Source organism: Schistocerca cancellata, chromosome 2 (assembly GCF_023864275.1).
Source record: "Schistocerca cancellata isolate TAMUIC-IGC-003103 chromosome 2, iqSchCanc2.1, whole genome shotgun sequence".
NCBI lineage: Eukaryota > Metazoa > Arthropoda > Insecta > Orthoptera > Acrididae > Schistocerca > Schistocerca cancellata.
Window position 1 is genome coordinate 301,491,891 of NC_064627.1, and position 17,340 is coordinate 301,509,230.

At 42.6% G+C, this 17,340-nt stretch overlaps 1 protein-coding gene across 1 annotated transcript in view; it reads left to right on the plus strand.

Annotated features, from left to right (window-relative positions):
- Positions 1–1,168: 1,168 nt before the first annotated feature.
- The window catches only part of LOC126161676 (glutamate--cysteine ligase catalytic subunit), a 109,081-nt gene continuing 92,909 nt past the window's right edge, over positions 1,169–17,340 (plus strand). The window contains exons 1-4 of the mRNA XM_049917682.1: positions 1,169–1,648; positions 1,768–1,877; positions 1,958–2,143; positions 12,665–12,837. Coding sequence (XP_049773639.1) covers positions 1,499–1,648; positions 1,768–1,877; positions 1,958–2,143; positions 12,665–12,837 — 619 coding nt within the window. The 5' untranslated portion in view covers positions 1,169–1,498. The remainder of the gene's footprint in view (positions 1,649–1,767; positions 1,878–1,957; positions 2,144–12,664; positions 12,838–17,340) is intronic.

Consider the following 17,340-nt stretch of genomic DNA (forward strand, 5'->3'; position numbering starts at 1 on the left):
TCGGGCGGGATCATCGGACACTACCTTTTCAAAAATCACAACCGATGTCACTATAGACTACCTTAACAGTCGGATCAACGCTTTAACCTCTCGTGTTTTATTCATTTGGCCCGAACGCGAGGTATGTGATGTACGCAACAGAACCGTTGCAGTCTTTCATATAATACATTATAGACGAAATTTCTCTTGAACAATGTTGGATTACTCTAGAGATTCCGATTTACTTTTCATCAACATTTCTGTTCTGATGGTCTGTTATGACCCTAGCAACGCGTCTCTGAAACCATTCCATGCCGGCTTACCCCTACTTATCGGGGCTCCAAAGGCTGGAACAGAACTCAAGAACTGGTCACACAAAATGTTACACTATTTCCTTCGCTACGTACTTTCAAACAACCCTGAATCTAAAGGTTCGCGTCCTGTATTCGCCTTCTTCCACGTATTATTCCAGTTAGTATTTTACACCTTGACATTTAAGCGATGTGACAGGCTTCAGAAGTTTGCCACTGATCTTGTAATCGAGTCTTATCGGAATCTTTCTCGTTGTTATGGCCATTACCTTGCTGTTTATGAAATGACACGGAATGAAAAAGCGGAAGTAGAATCCGTAAAAGTAACTTATTAGCCTTCGTGAATGTGAATGTTTTCCATTTTTTTGGTGTACGGTATTTTAAAAGACACACACAAACTCAGTGATTCTCTTTCCGACTCACTTGCTGTCTAGTGTATACACGTGTCATGTAACAATAATATACCAGTACAGTAATTCTTTATGGATCATATGTGAAGCGTGTGACTCATAGTATCTCGTTTCACCTCTATGCACATTTATAAAAGATACCCATAGTCCGACATTATGAAGGTTTTTTTCTGAATATTTATACAACTTTGTGGTACATTGGGTACACCGCGCAATCAGGCTGTGACAGCAGATTCTGCCAAGCGTAATAAGATGTTGACACTCAAGCTGTCTATAAGCATCACAATTTTATTCTAAAATTGTTGCCCATCACAAATACATCGAGTAATGCAAAATGCGGCTTTTATTTAAGGTAATTCTTGGTCACTGTTCAAATCACGTGAATCTCTACAGTGTAACCATGACTTGCATATTCTAGTTTACAATATGATTCACGGCAACCTTGACTGCAATGTTTGGCCGGCAGTGGAGAGGATAAAAAGCAGTGACGCCGTAAAACGACAGTACACACGCTCCGGCTCTGCACTGCGTTTGTAGTCGGTTGCTGTGCGCAGTTCGATAGTCATTTGTATTCCATTTCGTGTTGTGAATGGAAGGACGCAGTGTTTGGGCATAATTGTATTCTTGCCAAATCGCCGCCTTACGCCATTAATTGCGTCATAGTGATTTGCGTGTGGTTTGATACTACGGCGTGAGCTACGACATTAGGTCACCTTTTATTTATTTGTGAAGTTTTGGTGCATTGTGTCAAAAATTATTCGTCAAACCTACTTTAGAAGTGCGGAGATTCAGCTGATAATGGGCTTACTGACAGAAGGCAGTCCATTGACTTGGGAAGAAACGAAAGCGTTGGCCGGACATGTGAGAAAACATGGTGTTACGCAGTTTATAAATTTATTTCACCGCCTAAAAGATCGTCAGGGTGACATACTGAAATGGGGAGATGAGGTAAATATTGAACTATACGTAATAATTGTTTTGTTTGAATGTGACATACAATATTAACAATAATTGGGGTTGACGAATAATCTGATACATCTCATACAATACTTGTCAAAAATCCGCAGGTAGAATACATGATAGTAAAGTTCGATGACGTAAAGAGGGAGGCGAAATTGTCACTTCGTGCTGACGATGTTTTACCGAAATTACAAGAGAAAGAGCATCGTGATCCAACGTAAGCAAATTTTAACTTGGTCAATTCTCCTTCCTACTTTGTAAGACAACTATCACTGAATTTTGTATCTTAAATTTCAGAGGAGTGAAATCGCTATGGAGGCCAGAATATGCGGCGTATATGATCGAAGGCACTCCAGGGAAGCCTTACGGTGGTCTTTTAGCTCATTTCAATATTGTTGAAGCCAATATGAGACGTCGACGTGAAGAAGCAGAACAGTATTTGAAAGAAGGGGAAGTCGTAATGTCACTCACAAGTTTTCCAAGGTATTATTTACTCTGTCCATATGTTTGTTTATAGTTACAGTCAAAACGAATTAGCCTTCAAAAAATATCCTTCATAGAGTGATGATAGGAGTCATGAGTATTTTAAGATATTCCCAGTCAAACAGATTATGTGACACTGAAGTATCTATGCTGAAAATAAGTGTTCAAAACTTTGTTTGGGGAAGACACTCCTACATAAGTCATGAGGAAAGCCCCTATTAGGAGAAAGCAAAACATGCATGGGGAACGATGTTCTAGTTTTAAATATGTTATTAATATAATTTGAAACATATCATGCTACATTATGAGTCTTTGTAATAAGAACACATTAAGGCTCTGTTGGTGGTTGTTAAATATGCTGCTCAATCACTAAAATGTGTGTACACAGTGCTCTGAATTATCATCTTGATGCTGAAGGATCAGTAATTGCTATCCCTTCCCCTTAAGTGACCCTAAATAACTTTCTTTTAATTGCAAATGAAGGAAGAGCCATTAGCATTAGCTGTTACTTTCCTCCTGTTTCCTTGCTGTTAACAGCATAGTGAATTGAAAAACAGAATATTGTGCATCAAGGTTGTAAAATACACAAAGCTCAAACAGCATATTTATTGTGGACTGTCTAGAGTATTTTATATCTTGATTCTTAAGTATTTAATAGTCACTGAATTTAATATGGGCAATTTTGTTTATTTGTGTAAGGAAAAATTGATCAAAAACAAATAGTTGTCGCAAGACAGAAATTAAATATTTCAGCCCGTGCTATCTCAAAGCTGCACAACTATGTAGCTTGTGCAGATTGTTGTAAACATTTATCCCCTACATTTTATTCTGTGTTATTTGACATGCTGCACAGTCTCATACTAAATTAGGTCAAATAACATGTAATGCTAGGAATGCAAATATCTTTCTTTTATTTTTCATAAAGTAGCTCCTATGAAATAGTCGGTAGTAAATGTCTATCTGTTAGTTTTTGAACCGAAGACAAAAGAATTTAGTCAGTCTTGTCGCTTACTTTGGCCTCTTAATGAGTTTTCAATGTCTCCAGTTGCAGCTCTGTGCTTCATTTAAACTGTGGTGTGGCATGGGCTTGATTGAGTTTTGTTTGCCGAAAGCCATCTAATTTCTGCATCTGATAATGTGTGATAACAATTTTTGATGACAGACCTAACAAGTCTATAAAATAGACCTGGAAATTGTTTTACCCTGATTTTGATATTGGGTCATTCCATGTCAACTCAACCAGTTTGAGAAAATGTTCCAGTTGATGGTCTCAGATTTGGCTGAAATTTAGCACAACAATGCTACCAAGTGTGGAACACTCATGTACAAAATTTTAAGTTCCCCTGCCAATTAGTTCCAGAATTATGGCTTATGAAAGAAGGTGGCGTGACCCGGAAATTGCAACCCGCATCTGGCAATCTAACTTCAGTCCCAACTTCAGGTCTTAATAACTTTGGAAGTATTCCACACAGTCCAGTGAAATTTTTACAAACTAGTAACCTGAAATGGGTATGTGACCATCAGCATTAGACGTTGACGCAGTGGCAGTGTGTTGCACGGTCAGATGAATCTCGATACCTCCTTCATTGTGCTGACGGGAGGTGCAAATCTATCTCCCTCCCGGGCAACAGCTCTTGATACCTGTACTGCGGGATGGAGACAAGCTGGTGGCAGCTCCAGTATGTTCTGTGAAACAGTCACATGGGCATTTGTGGGTCCAGTGGAGCTCATGTAAGGCACCATGATGGCCAAGGAGTGTCATACACTGGTTGCAGAACCACATATACCCCTTCATGACGGTCATGTTTCCCGACAGCAGTGACATTTTTCAACAAGATAATGCGCCTTATCACAAGGCCAGGAGTGAGGTGGAGTGGTTCGAGGAATACAGTGGTGAGCTCTAATTGACATGCTGGTCCTGTCAACTCACCAGATCTGAACCCGATTGAACGCATCTGGAATGTGATTGAACGGGGCATCAGAATTAATCCCTCACCCCTTTGAATTTATGGAAATAAGGTGATTCGTTTATGCAGATGTGGTGCCAACTCCCTCCAGCGACCTACCAAGGCCTCATTGCTTTCATGCCGAGATGCATTGCCTTTGTTATCTGTGCCAAAGGTGCGCATATTGGATATTAGGCAGGAGGTCATAGTGTTGCGGCTGGCCAGTGTATATCACTGGGAGAAAGACAGATACTGCCTGCAGTAAAATTAAAGAGTCCTTTGGAGAAAAGAGAAGTAGCTGTATCAATATCAAGAGCTCAGGTTGAAAACCAGTCTTAAGCAAAGAAGGGAAAGCTGAAAGTTGGAAGGAGTATAGAGGGAGATGAGTGGAACACTCTGTTTGAATTTCTACAGAAAGTAGGTGGCAGTTACAGAAGAGTGGGGGGGCATGAAAAGGAAGCGGCGATTGAGAAGGGAGGGAGACAGGGTTGTAGCCTATCCCTGATGTTAATCAGACTGTACATTGAGCAAGCAGTAAAGGAAACCAAAGAAAAATTTGGAGAAGGAGTTAAAGTTCAGGGGCAAAAAAATAAAAACTTTGAGACTTGCCAATGACACTGTTATTCTTCTGTCTTATTATCTACAAACTTCACTTTGGATGTTGTATTTCTTAATGTACCCTTGATTAGATTTTCTGGTCTTGTTGTCCACCTTCATTTTGTCTGGTGGGTTAAAGAGTGTTCATGTATCTCTGGAGCTGTAGGCCTTCTTGAAGTCAGTGAATGATTTATTTTAAACCTGATACATTTTTTTATCATTCCGTGAGGAAGTAAGTCCACTTTGAAAAGATTTTAAAAATATCACTGAGTGACATTTCGCTTTTGGCTTACATTTAAGAAAATTGGCAGCCACACTTCTTTTTAAATCATTTGCTGAAGTTTTTACCCGTCAGTATTCTTACTCATATGACTTTTTTATAATTTTAACTGTGCACAACTGAAACCCAACAAGCCGTGAGCTTCATGATTTCAATCGGTCAGTGGTTGCTTGATATAGCCATACATCATGACCACTGAGCTATTTGTATACATCAGATGGACTGATTACTGGTCAGGATTTGCTATATAATGACGAATAGCTCTTTATTTACTTGTCAGTGGAGATTTACTTTGTAAGTACATGTATTTTTCATGTGCTGGCAATAATCCTACTTCTGCCAGTGATAATATTTTTAAATCACTGTGCTGCTGTTATTGCAGTTTTACTCCAGCAGACGTCTTTAACTTTACGTTTCTCTATGTAATAAAATTTAAATATAGAACTAAATTCACTCAGCCTGGACATTACGCATCTGACTACTATTTTTGAAAATGGATCCCCTCAGGGGCTCAGCATTCGTATGTTGCATAAGGGCTTGGTGGCCCTGGGGTTCCTGAGCTGGGGACTGGTAAGTGCCACCAGCGGCACAGCGGTGGAATATTGTGTGTTTTGAAGAACAGGGGTCTTTGCTTCATTGCCTGGACTGTGAGGAAGGTACACACTTCTATTAAAAAAGAACCCTCAACCTCAAGGTGTGCTACGTGCTGATGAGGTGAATGGCTGTTCAGGTGAAACAGTCTCTAGCAGGCAACCTCTGGGGCACCTGCTGCCTCCCAGTTGTATAAGGCTTGCTCAGGCATGCAGGGTTCTGCATGGGTCGACAGTTGTTTCCCTTTGTTTCCCTAGTGTCTAGTGGGATCCCAATGGAATGGTCTTATCAAACTACTACTCCTGACGCGACGGGTGTACTGTCAGGTAGTACCTATGCCTTGTGATCAAAGAGAGCTCGGTTGGTCAGTCCTCCTGAAAAGAAGTCTCAGAATCATAGCAACAGGGCATTAGTGTGCCTTAACACTTTCATTGTAATCAAGTAAAGAGGGGGAACCTTTGAGAAGGTCTCTCCTTTCTGTATTCACAAGGCATTGGAAGGTATTGTTGGGTCTCTAAAAAGTGTCAAATGACTTCGTAATGGAACACTTCTAGTTGAAACTGCTAATTCAACCTAAATATGTAAGCTCCTGGGTTGTAAGGCCTTAGGTGACTACCCAGTCAAGTCTGAGTTGCATAACATCCTTAACTTTAGTAAGGGTGTGGTTACCTGCTCTGATATAATGGAGGTGGACTCTGCGGAGTTACGTGAAGAATGGAAAAATATGGGTGTCACGGAAGTGCAGAACTATATGAGGAGAGTCAATGGCAAGTTGGAAAAATCGGCAACAGTTATTTTAACATTTAGTACTCTGGAATTACCTGAACATATCCTTGCAGGTTATATCCATCTTAAGGTTCGCCTGTTTGTTCCTAATCCAATGCGGTGTTACAGATGTCAAAGATTTGGCCATACCACTATGGGATGTAATGGGAGGGCAACGTGTTGCAATTGTGGAGGCTCAGCTCACAAATCAGGGAATTCTTGTACACTTCCTCTGAAATGTGTAAACTGCTCCAAGGATCATTCAGTGTGGAGCAGAGTGTGTGTGGTTTACAACGAGGAAAGGAAAATTCAGCAGTTGAAAGTCAAGAGATGCATACTATATGTTGAAGCTAAACAAGCTTTCAAAGCTATGCAACCTCCAGTTTTTGCTACTTCTTTTGCTTCAGTCCTTAAGATGCCAATCGCCAGGTGTGATGCCTCCACACAAACTCAGACCACAGATTCAAGTACTGGCACATCGCTTGTCAGTGTATCTGTTGGGGAAATGCTCCACTTGAAACTGAAGTCATTCAGAAGCTGTCAGCACCTAAGCCACATACCAATACCCACCATCAGAAGTCACTAAGCTGTCCCCGTAACCCAGGCAACCACTTCCTCCCATCAGTAAAGAAAAACGTCCTTAAAAAAGTAACAAGAAAGCGGCAGTTAAACCTTCAGATTGGTAACCTTTCTCCTTCTCTGATGGGGTACTATGCTTTGGAGGACGTGGACTTACAGTTGGAGGAACTGGAGAGCCTGGAACTGGCTTATGTTCCACCTGACCTCCCTGGTAAATCACCGCCTCCAAGAGAGAGAGAAAAGAACAACCATCACTAAACAATGGCTTCCACAGGGACTTGTGAATTGCAGTAGAATTTAAATGGATATAACTCACATTTGGAAGAATTACAGCTCCTTGTCCAGAATAAATGATTCTGCACCCTTTTACAAGAAATGCATCATAAAGTCATCAACACACCTGCATTACAGGGTTACCTCCCATACAGGAATGATGATACTACTGGGGACAGGGCTAAAGGTGGAGTGGATGCTTTCATTGATGACAGGTACCACTCCTCTCTTGTCCCTCTTATCACAGCCATGCAAGCAATGGCCTTGAAAGTTCTCGCACTCTTTAATATCACAGTGTGTTGTTTGTAGCTTACACCTAATGATGGTTTGGATGCAGATGCTCTGGCAGAACTCTTCCGGGCACTCTCATGCCCATTCCTCCTTGTGGCGGATTTCAATGTACACAATATGCTGTGGGGCTCGGCTACCTCTTGCTCCAGGGATTGAATGATCAAGCGACTTGTCCATTCTGAGAATATCTTCCTCCTGAATGCTGGTCAGATGACACACTTTTCCACAGCTACAGGGTCTTTTTCAGCCATTGACCTTTGTTTTTGTTCCCCAGCTATTGCAGATTCAGTTCAGTGGGAAGTGGCTCCAGATATTTACATTCTAGTGACCACCATTCAGTGTGGATTCATCTGCTGACTAGGACTGTGGCTGACAGGAGACCACGTAGATGGATGATACAAAGGGCAAATTGGTTGCAGTATAGTCAACAGGCTAGTTTTGAACAAAAGGATTGTGCACAGGAGACAGTAGCCCATATCACTTGTGAGATCCAATGGGCTGCCACAACCCCCCCCTCCCCCCCAGCCTAGAAACCACCTCAGGCTTGTACTTTGGTGGAGTGACAACTGTAGATTGGCAGTCAGGGCCAGATGAACAGCTCTGCAGAACTTCAAACACTGTACAACTACAGAAAACCTTCATGCCTTCAGATCTGAGAGAGCACATGTGAGGCGAGTGATAAAAGAATGGAAGAGGGCTTCCTTGAGGGAATTCACGACTTCCATTAATCAGTCCACTTCCACTGTGCAAGTTTGAGAATCAATAAGATGGGTTTCTGGCAAGGGCAGTACACATCCCCTTACGGCCTTTTTAAGTAATGGGGTCTTTGTGGACATGCCAGAAGATGTGGCTCAGGTTTTAGCTGAACACTTTTTTACTGTTACTACATCATCCAGACAAGCTCCTGCTTTTCAGATGTTCCTTAGGACTGCAGAAATGAGGAAGCTCAATTTCTTCTCGCATAATGAGGAAGTCTAAAACCTTCCGTTCTCCACGTGGGAACTGTAATCAGCTTTGTTTGCAGCCAGACACTGCTCTAGGAACTGATGAGGTCCATTGTGCCATGCTTCATCATCTGTGCCCTGGATTGAAAGGACTTCTCCTCTTGTTTCAGTCTGGTTTGATGGACAGTACCCCACAACTTGGAAGGAGGCAATATTAATTCCATTCTGGAAACCAGGCAATTACTGTAGCACCCATAACAGTGACCAGTTACCAGAATGTAGCCCTTACCATTTGTATGGGCAAGACTCTTGAACCCATGGTCAACTGCTGCCTCATCTGGTTGTTCGAATCTTGAGGTCACTTGAGCCACTCCCAGTGCTGGTTCAGGCCCTATATGTGCTACCTTTCCATCGTTGACAACTTAATTCTACTGGAGACGGTGATACGGGAGTCCTTCTTACATTGGAACCATTTGGTTTGTGTGTGTGTGTGGTTTTTTTTTTTTACCTCAAAAAAGCATATGACACTACTTGGAGGTACAACAACTTTTGCCAACTTCGGACGCCTGCCACTTCTTATCCAATCCTTTCTTGAGGACTGTCATTTTTGATATTGCGTTGGCGACGCCTTGTCTGACTGCTGTGTTCAAGAGAATGTGGCCCCCAGGCAGCGTCCTCACATTGTTTGCCATCACTATCAGTGGCATTTCCTCTGCAGTCAGGAGCCCTGTCAAATGCTCTTTGGTTGTGGATGACTTTGCAATCTTCTACTCTTCCTCTGATCTTATAACAACATTGAGGCAGCTACAGCTGACCATTAGGAGCTCAGAAACCTGGGCCAGTACATCCAGTTTTCGTTCTCAACTGAGAAGACTACATGTGTCAATTTTAACTGTGTTCATCAAAGTTTTAACCAACCAGTGCTCACAATGGGGGACAATATTTTAAGTTTTCAAGAAATTGTGCACTTTTTGGGTTTATTATTTGACTCGAACTTAACTTGGCTCCCACACCTGAAAGACCTACGAACAAAGGGCTTCCAGTCATTGAATAATTTGAAATGCCGTAGTGGAAAGACATGGGGAGCTGACAGGTGCCGCCTCCATTTTTATAGAGCATTTGTTCGATCATGTTTAGATTATGACAGCATAGTCTGCGGATCAGCCCATCCTTCCTACCTAAAGATGTTAGATGCTGTCCACCATGAGAGCATTCGGATATCAACTGGAGCCTTTCGGACCAGCCCAGTTCTGAGTCTGTGTGCAGAGGCTGGTGAAGATCACTCTGGATTTGGCAATGTATCCTTTTGGCTCGACGGGCACTGAAAATCTCAGCATCACCTCAGTCATTGACATTTAGTTTAGTGGCCCAACCCTTCTTTGAACGGCTGTTCAGGTATCGGCCTCGTGTGACCAAGCCATTCGGGATACATGCCACAGACTGTCTCAATGATATGGATCTATCAGGCATCTAAATACACAGCCAAGGATGGAATGCATTGCTGCCTTAGTGTCTTCAGAGGCCCAAAGTGACTTTAAACTTGACACAGTACAAGAAAACTTGTACTTCAGATTTTATTTTCACAAAATTGTTTTCATCCATTTTAAGTACATACCACAGTTTTATTGTTGTTTATAGAGATGAATCCCAGCAAGAGAATGTCGGTTGCTCTGCTGTTTTTCCTGACAGGATTTTTAAAGTGTATCTCTCAGAACAATTTACAAATTATGATATGGAATGATATGGCATTCTGATGGCACTGGAGAGGGGTCACAGACATCACAGTACAAGGTTTCTTGTCTGTTCTGACTTGCTTAATGCACTGCAAGCGCTTCACCAAATGTATCCAGTAGACCAACTGATGATTCAGCTTATGCATGACTCCTTACAATGCCTCCAGCACTGTGACCAGGAGGTGGTCTTTTGCTGGGTACTTGCCCACATCGGGATACAGGGCAACGACATGGCTGACCACCCTGTGAAGTTTGTGGCGTGTCACTTTCAGTTCAGCATATTGTGGCAACAAGTGTCCTGTATACTGATGTTAGGGCAGCCCTCAGTCTCAATGGAGATCTGCCACCCTCCTCGCAGATACTGATTCCAGTGTTACAAGGGTGGTAAAATTTTGTGGACTGTCAGCGCTCATTCCTAAATTGGTGGAGAAGGGAGGCAGACTTTAATGCATTATGAACTGCTCCACATGTGGGGACAGCCTTCGTCAACACCCATGAGATTAGCATGCTGACTTTTTGTCAGGGTGCTCATGACCATGTTGTCAAGCACCCCTCACCTCAAATCATCATCATCATGAAAATTAATAACTTATCTTTGAATGAATCTGAATTGCTGCTAGAACTTGACAAATATTGGAAGCTTTTCACCAAATAATTCTTTATAGTGAACCGTTAACTGGCATGAAGTTAATAAAACTTCCTGCTTCAAAACCCTAAAATGAATATATTCAGACTTTACTTATTCTTTCTTTTTTGACTGTTTGTAAATTGAACAAAATTCTAGTGGGCAATCAATTTCTTTTCTTTTATACTTTATATTATACATTAGGTTGAAATTGTAATAACATAAAACGTAGTTTTCATTTTTGTTTGAGCCAAAATGATAACTAAAAAATTCAATTATAGCCACATAGGGTCGCTAACTACATATTTAAGTCCCTCTTTTAAATTTAACACAAATAACGGTTTTATTATTTCCCTCTCATACACTCGTGGTACAGTGTTCTGAGTCACTTAAATATTTTGTTCCCCATATGCCTTTGCCTAGTGGTTATCCTATAGAGCAATAATGCAAAAAGCACTTCTGCCTGAAGACACCAATTTAGTTTCCCAAACAAAAATTGCTAGGCCACCACAGGTGCAAACCTTCTGTCCTAGTCTCATCCCAGTAAGTAACTACATGTAATACTCTACTCAGAAGCTAATCACACTTATTCGGCATGGACAAAGTGTTTTGTTTCAGAAGTATTTTATGCAAACAGCTATATATGAGCAACACTCTAGCTACACGTCTTCTGTAGACCTAAGATAATAGGTGTAAGTGAAGACTTAAACAAGCTCTTCTGTACATTGTATGGGAAAAAAACCAAAGGCTTCAGAACCATTACAGTAGTGTATTTAGTTAAGATATAGAGAAATTTTTCACAATTTGTGGCCATATATCTACTTTTATATACACTGTTTTGGTCCAGCTCTGTGGCGACATCTTGTTTTTGTACTGTCTGCCAGCCACTGCCATTTCTGCAGCCAGATAGGATGCGATTATCATTATGGCCATGAAACATTATCTCCATATACACATAAAAAATATTACAACATTTGAATTGCACACTTATCATCTTAATAACAATATTCTCTCTGCTCGTGTACATTCCTCGATGTATATGACTCTTGGAGTGAACAGCCTAGAATATACAATATTATGACACATGGTTGATGACATGGAAGTTTTGGTCTGGCTGTGAGTCATGCACAGACAGCCAGATGGTAATGCAATCACTTGTGATAAGTGTGAAATCTGGGTTTGAGTCCTGGTCCGGCACAAATTTTGATTGTTGTCATTCCACTCTACAACTGATGGCAGTCGTTATTTGCAATTGCGAGTTTATTTGATGTGCGTAGACTACAGGATTTTCTGCCAATCAGTGGTCTATTTTTGGGGCCTCACAACATACACACAAATTTAGTGACTTTAGGAAAGTGTTCTGTATCTATTTTTATTGCATATTTTTGCATTAAGGTATTAATTTCAATTTCTGTAAATTGATAAACAGTACAGATAATTATATAAATGAAAGAATCTAATCTGACAAGAGAACAACAGTTTGGCTACCAAATTGTGATGAAACTGGAACAACTTGAGGGTGCATATTTTAAATACATCTTGCTACAGACACACACAATTTTCAGCATTTAGGACATCTTGCTTAATTACTCACAATCCATGTATTATGGCATAACAATCTTATATAAGTGTAGTCATGACTTTAGTGTTTTCAGTTCATAATTTTACCATAAAGAACAGGGAATGTTTGAGTCTTTGGCCATAATCAAATACTTTTAGAGGTGACTGTATGCTACTCAACTCCTATATATAGAATATTTGTCTTTGTCCTCACCATAAGTGAAATGTGTTAACATAAAAATGTATGAACTATTAATCATTTCCGATGTGTGTTTCTTTTCAGTCATGAGTGTTAAATAATTGTTGTTGCTAATAACAGATGACATGTTTTATTTAGGCTGGGTTGCCCAAACTTCACAGATCCTCCGACAGTTCCTACTCCAAACAATGGAGCATCACATTCGCTCTTCTTTCCTGATGATGTAATTTTTCCAGGCCATCCACGATTCAAAACTCTCACAAGAAATATAAGGGAAAGAAGAGGAGAAAAAGTTGCAATTAACTTGCCAAGTAAGTTGCGAATTTTGTAGGCAATGATATCTGTTGGCTACTGTTAAAAATTATGGAGACTCTTTGTAGTATACAGTAAACAACACAGAGACATTTTTTAAGTTAATAAGAGAGGTTATGTCTATATTGTATACTACTTAATATTCTATAATGGAATATTTAAAATATAAAAAAATTACAATGACATACCAATTCATTACATATTGTTTCTTCTTTGCCTCCTGGCATATACTCCCAACAGATGAACACACAAGGATATCAGTCAAAGGATCTAATTCTGAATAGGGTTTTCAGAGCTTGGAATAACTGTTGTATATGACTAATCAAAGGCTGATGAGAGGAATATCCATATGCTAGCGCACCTCAAATATTATTTCATACAGTAATATCTCTCTGAGATTATCAATTTTGAAAGACATGAAGATTGGCAAATTAAACAAGTTAACAAAAGGCTGTATGGGAATGAAAAGAGAACTGGCCAATAAAAATAAACTCCACTAATTTAACATTTTTGAAATTGTTCTACTTTTTCACTTGAAACCATTTTGGATGAAAATTAATGACATCTGAACTTCTCAGCACAACTTTCTGAAAAGTTAATTTCCAATCTCTGGGAATATGTTAGTGTAATTGATTTCTGTGCTTGCAGCAGAAAGTGTTACATAGTTCTAGATCTTCCAAGTCTGCGGTTGTTTTCTTAAGAGTCAGTACAGTTGATCATGCGAAAAAAAGGCATGGCATGTGTTTTTATTTCATTTGCTAGGTATTTTTACACACTTGCATGTGATAGCTATTTTCATCTTTGCTTTTCATTTAGAGAGCTGTCCAGTTTTAACTCTTCATCTCAATATTTATTGTTCCTGTACTCTATGCTGCTAAACTAGATCATAAATACAATGTGGAATAGCAGTGCTGATTTACTGTAGTGTGGAAATTAAATGACAAAATGGAAGATTTTTAGAAAATATGAAGAATAAACTTTAATTTGCTCTGTAAGGTTGGCAAGTTTGCCTAATATGTTCTTCAACAGACATTTTATTCAGAAAAAGTTCCTTTTTATCACTCTTCATCGTTTCTTGCATTCAGTTTGACTGTCGGCACTGCCTTTCACTCCCTCTGCGGGTCCGGCAGTTAGAATAGGCCCGAGGTATTCCTGCCTGTCATAAGAGGTGACTAAAAGGAGTCCTTCCCCCTTAAGGGGGTAGTTTGCACCTGCGTCCGGAGACGGATGGTTCCACGACTTCTATTTGTGGTCATTTTGGTTTTTCACTTAATCTTGTTTCTTCCTTCCTTTGTTTGGTTCCTTTCTTTGTCCTTCTCCCTCTCACTGTCTTCCTTACTTTTTCCCTTGCTTTCTTCTCCTTGCCTTCTTCTCCTTGCCTTCTTCTCCTTGCCTTCTTCTACCCCTCTGATCTCCGCCTCTGTGTTTGAGACAGTCTGTCCTTTCTCTCCCTATCTCCCTTCTTTTTTCCTCTTCTTCTTTCCTCCCCGTGCGTGCCTGAAGGCTGACCCACGCGTTCGCACGCATAGCCAGTGACGGGGTAACGCATAATTCCCCGCCCTGGGTAGACAAGTAAGGCACGCACGTACCTCCTGGTAAAGGCCAGGCCCGGGGATGGGTGATTGCCTGAGCTGACACGTTCCGACCATGCCGATTGGTCCCTCCGTCCGTTTCTCGGGAGGTGTGACCTGAGGTGTAAACATTCACCTAAGGCGGGAGTGCCCTCTGAGAGGGTCCCCACAAGGAAGGAGCGTGCCATCGGAGACGCTGGCAATCATGGGGGATTCCTCCGCAATGGATTTCTCTTCTTCTTCTCTCTCGACTTCTGCCCAAAAACGGAAACTTGACCAGCCACCAGTGACAAAAGTACTACCGCCTGCCCCAAAGTTCCTTGTAGTTTCTCGATCTGAGGATGGAAGGGATTTTTCATCTGTCAACCCTTTCGTTATCCAGAAGCGCGTAGATGCCATAGCTGGATCTGTCAAGTCTTGTACCAGGATGCGTAACGGTACCTTGTTACTAGAAACTGAGAGCGCCTTTCAGGCACAAAAACTGCTTCGGGCCACACTCCTGTACATGTTCCCTGTCCAGGTGGAGGCTCACCGCACTTTGAATTCGTCGCGTGGTGTGGTATATACTAGAACACTCAACGGATTGACTGACGAGGAAATTCAGTCTTTCGTCGCTGAGCAGGGCATGACGGCTGTCCATAGGGTCATGAAAAAGGTCAACAATGACCTTGTACCGACCCGGACACTTTTCTTGACCTTTGATAGTGTTCAGCTGCCGTCGCGCATCAAAGCGGGCTACGAGGTTATTTCTGTTCGCCCCTATGTTCCGACACCTATGCATTGCTACCAGTGTCAGCGTGTTAATCACACTCGCCAGTCTTGTTCTAATGCAGCTAAATTTGTCACTTGGGGGCAGGGATGCCCATGAGGGTGACTGTCCACCTCCGTCTCCTTGTTGTGTGAACTGTCAGGGTGACCATGCAGCGTCCTCCCGCGACTGTCCCATCTACAAGGAAGAACGCTGTATACAGGAAATTCGGGTCAAAGAGAAAGTGTCCACCTCGGCTGCTGCAAGCTATTTGCTAGTCGGAAGCCCACGCTGCTCCCAGCGGGGAAATACAGTACTGTCCTGGCCTCTCCTCGCACTACCAGGGAGGTGGCGACGCAGACATGCGATCTGACCTTCAGCACTACGGTCGTCCGTTTGGCCAGTGCTAAGATCGCCCGGTCAACGTCTCCTCTTCCTTCCGCCACCCCTACGACACAAGCACCTTCATCAGCTTCTGCCAAGCCGAAGACCCAGAAGTCAGATGCACGGGCCTTCAAGAAGGAACCGTCCCGTGCAGACTTCCTACGTACCTCGAACTCCCAGCCATCGACCAGTACTTCCACTAAACGACCTTCCAAGAAGGCTCATAGGAAGCAAAGTTCTCCTTCTCCGCCACGGCGCGTTTCTTCTCGTGCGCCACCCAGCGGTTGCTGCCCCAGGCCGTCATCCGTTTCGCCTGGCCGCACCGCTGGTAGCTGAACATCTGGCCATTCACCGGCGGAGAACGCTCCCCCTCCCGGCCAACTTAACAAGATGGCCCTTGAACCTATTGAACCAATGGACGATGACTCTCCGCCTATTGATAGCGGCGGCAGTGCTCGCTCGAAGCCAGGCCCTCAGCGGCCTTCGAGGTGACCCCTTCTTGCTTCTCCTTTTTCTTTTTCTTCTCGTGATGGCACTTCTTCATTGGAATATTCGCGGCATTCGCTCCAACCAAGAGGACTTCAAGTTGCTGCTACGCTTGACTGTCCGCTCGTCATAGCCCTCCAGGAAACGAAACTATGCCCATGCGATCAAATTGACTTCGCACACTATGCCTCTGTGCATTTTGACCTACCCCCTGTGGCAGGTATTCCGGCTCATGGAGGGGTTATGCTGGTGGTCCGGGATGACATTTACTACGATCCCATCACATTGCACACCGGCCTGCAAGCAGTAGCCGTCCGAATTACTCTCCCCACTTTTACATTTTACATTTGTACCGTTTACACTCCATCGTCGTCTGCCGTTACCAGGGCAGACATGATGCAAATTATTGCTCAGCTACCTGCACCATTTTTGTTAACTGGAGACTTCAATGCCCACCATCCCCTTTGGGGCTCTCCAGCATTCTGCCCGAGGGGCTCCCTGTTAGCAGACCTTTTCAACCAACTCAATCTTGTCTGCCTCAATACTGGCGCCCCTACTTTTCTTTCGGACACATCTCACACCTATTCCCATTTAGACCTCTCTATATGTACTACCCAACTTGCACGCCAGTTTGAGTGGTATGTACTTTCTGATACATATTCGAGCGACCACTTCCCGTGTGTTATCCATCTCCTGCATCATACCCCCTCTCCGTGCTCAACTAATTGGTACATCTCCGAAGCAGACTGGGGGCTCTTCTCTTCCAGGGCGACCTTTCAGGATCAAACCTTCGCAAGCTGCGATAGTCAGATCGCACACCTCACGGAAGTCATTCTCACTGCTGCTGAATATTCCATCCCTCACACTACTTCCTCTCCACATCGTGTACCGGTCCCCTGGTGGACCGCAGCATGTAGAGACGCTTTACGTGCTCGTCGACGTGCTTTACACACCTTTAAATGCCACCCTACGGTGGTGAATTGTATCAATTATAAACGATTACGTGCGCAGTGTCGTCGTGTTATTAAAGAAAGCAAGAAAGCCAGCTGGGCTGCTTTCACAAGCACCTTCAACAGTTTTACTCCTTCTTCTGTTGTCTGGGATAGCCTGCGCCGGCTATCTGGCACTAAGGTCCACTCACCAGTTTCTGGCTTGCGGGTCATGAATGACGTCCTTGTGGCCCCTGAGGATGTCTCCAATGCCTTCGGCCGCTTTTTCGCAGAGGTTTCGAGCTCCGCTCATTACCACTCTGCCTTCCTCCCCCGAAAACAGGCAGAGGAGGCTAGGTCACCTAACTTCCGCTCCTCGAATCG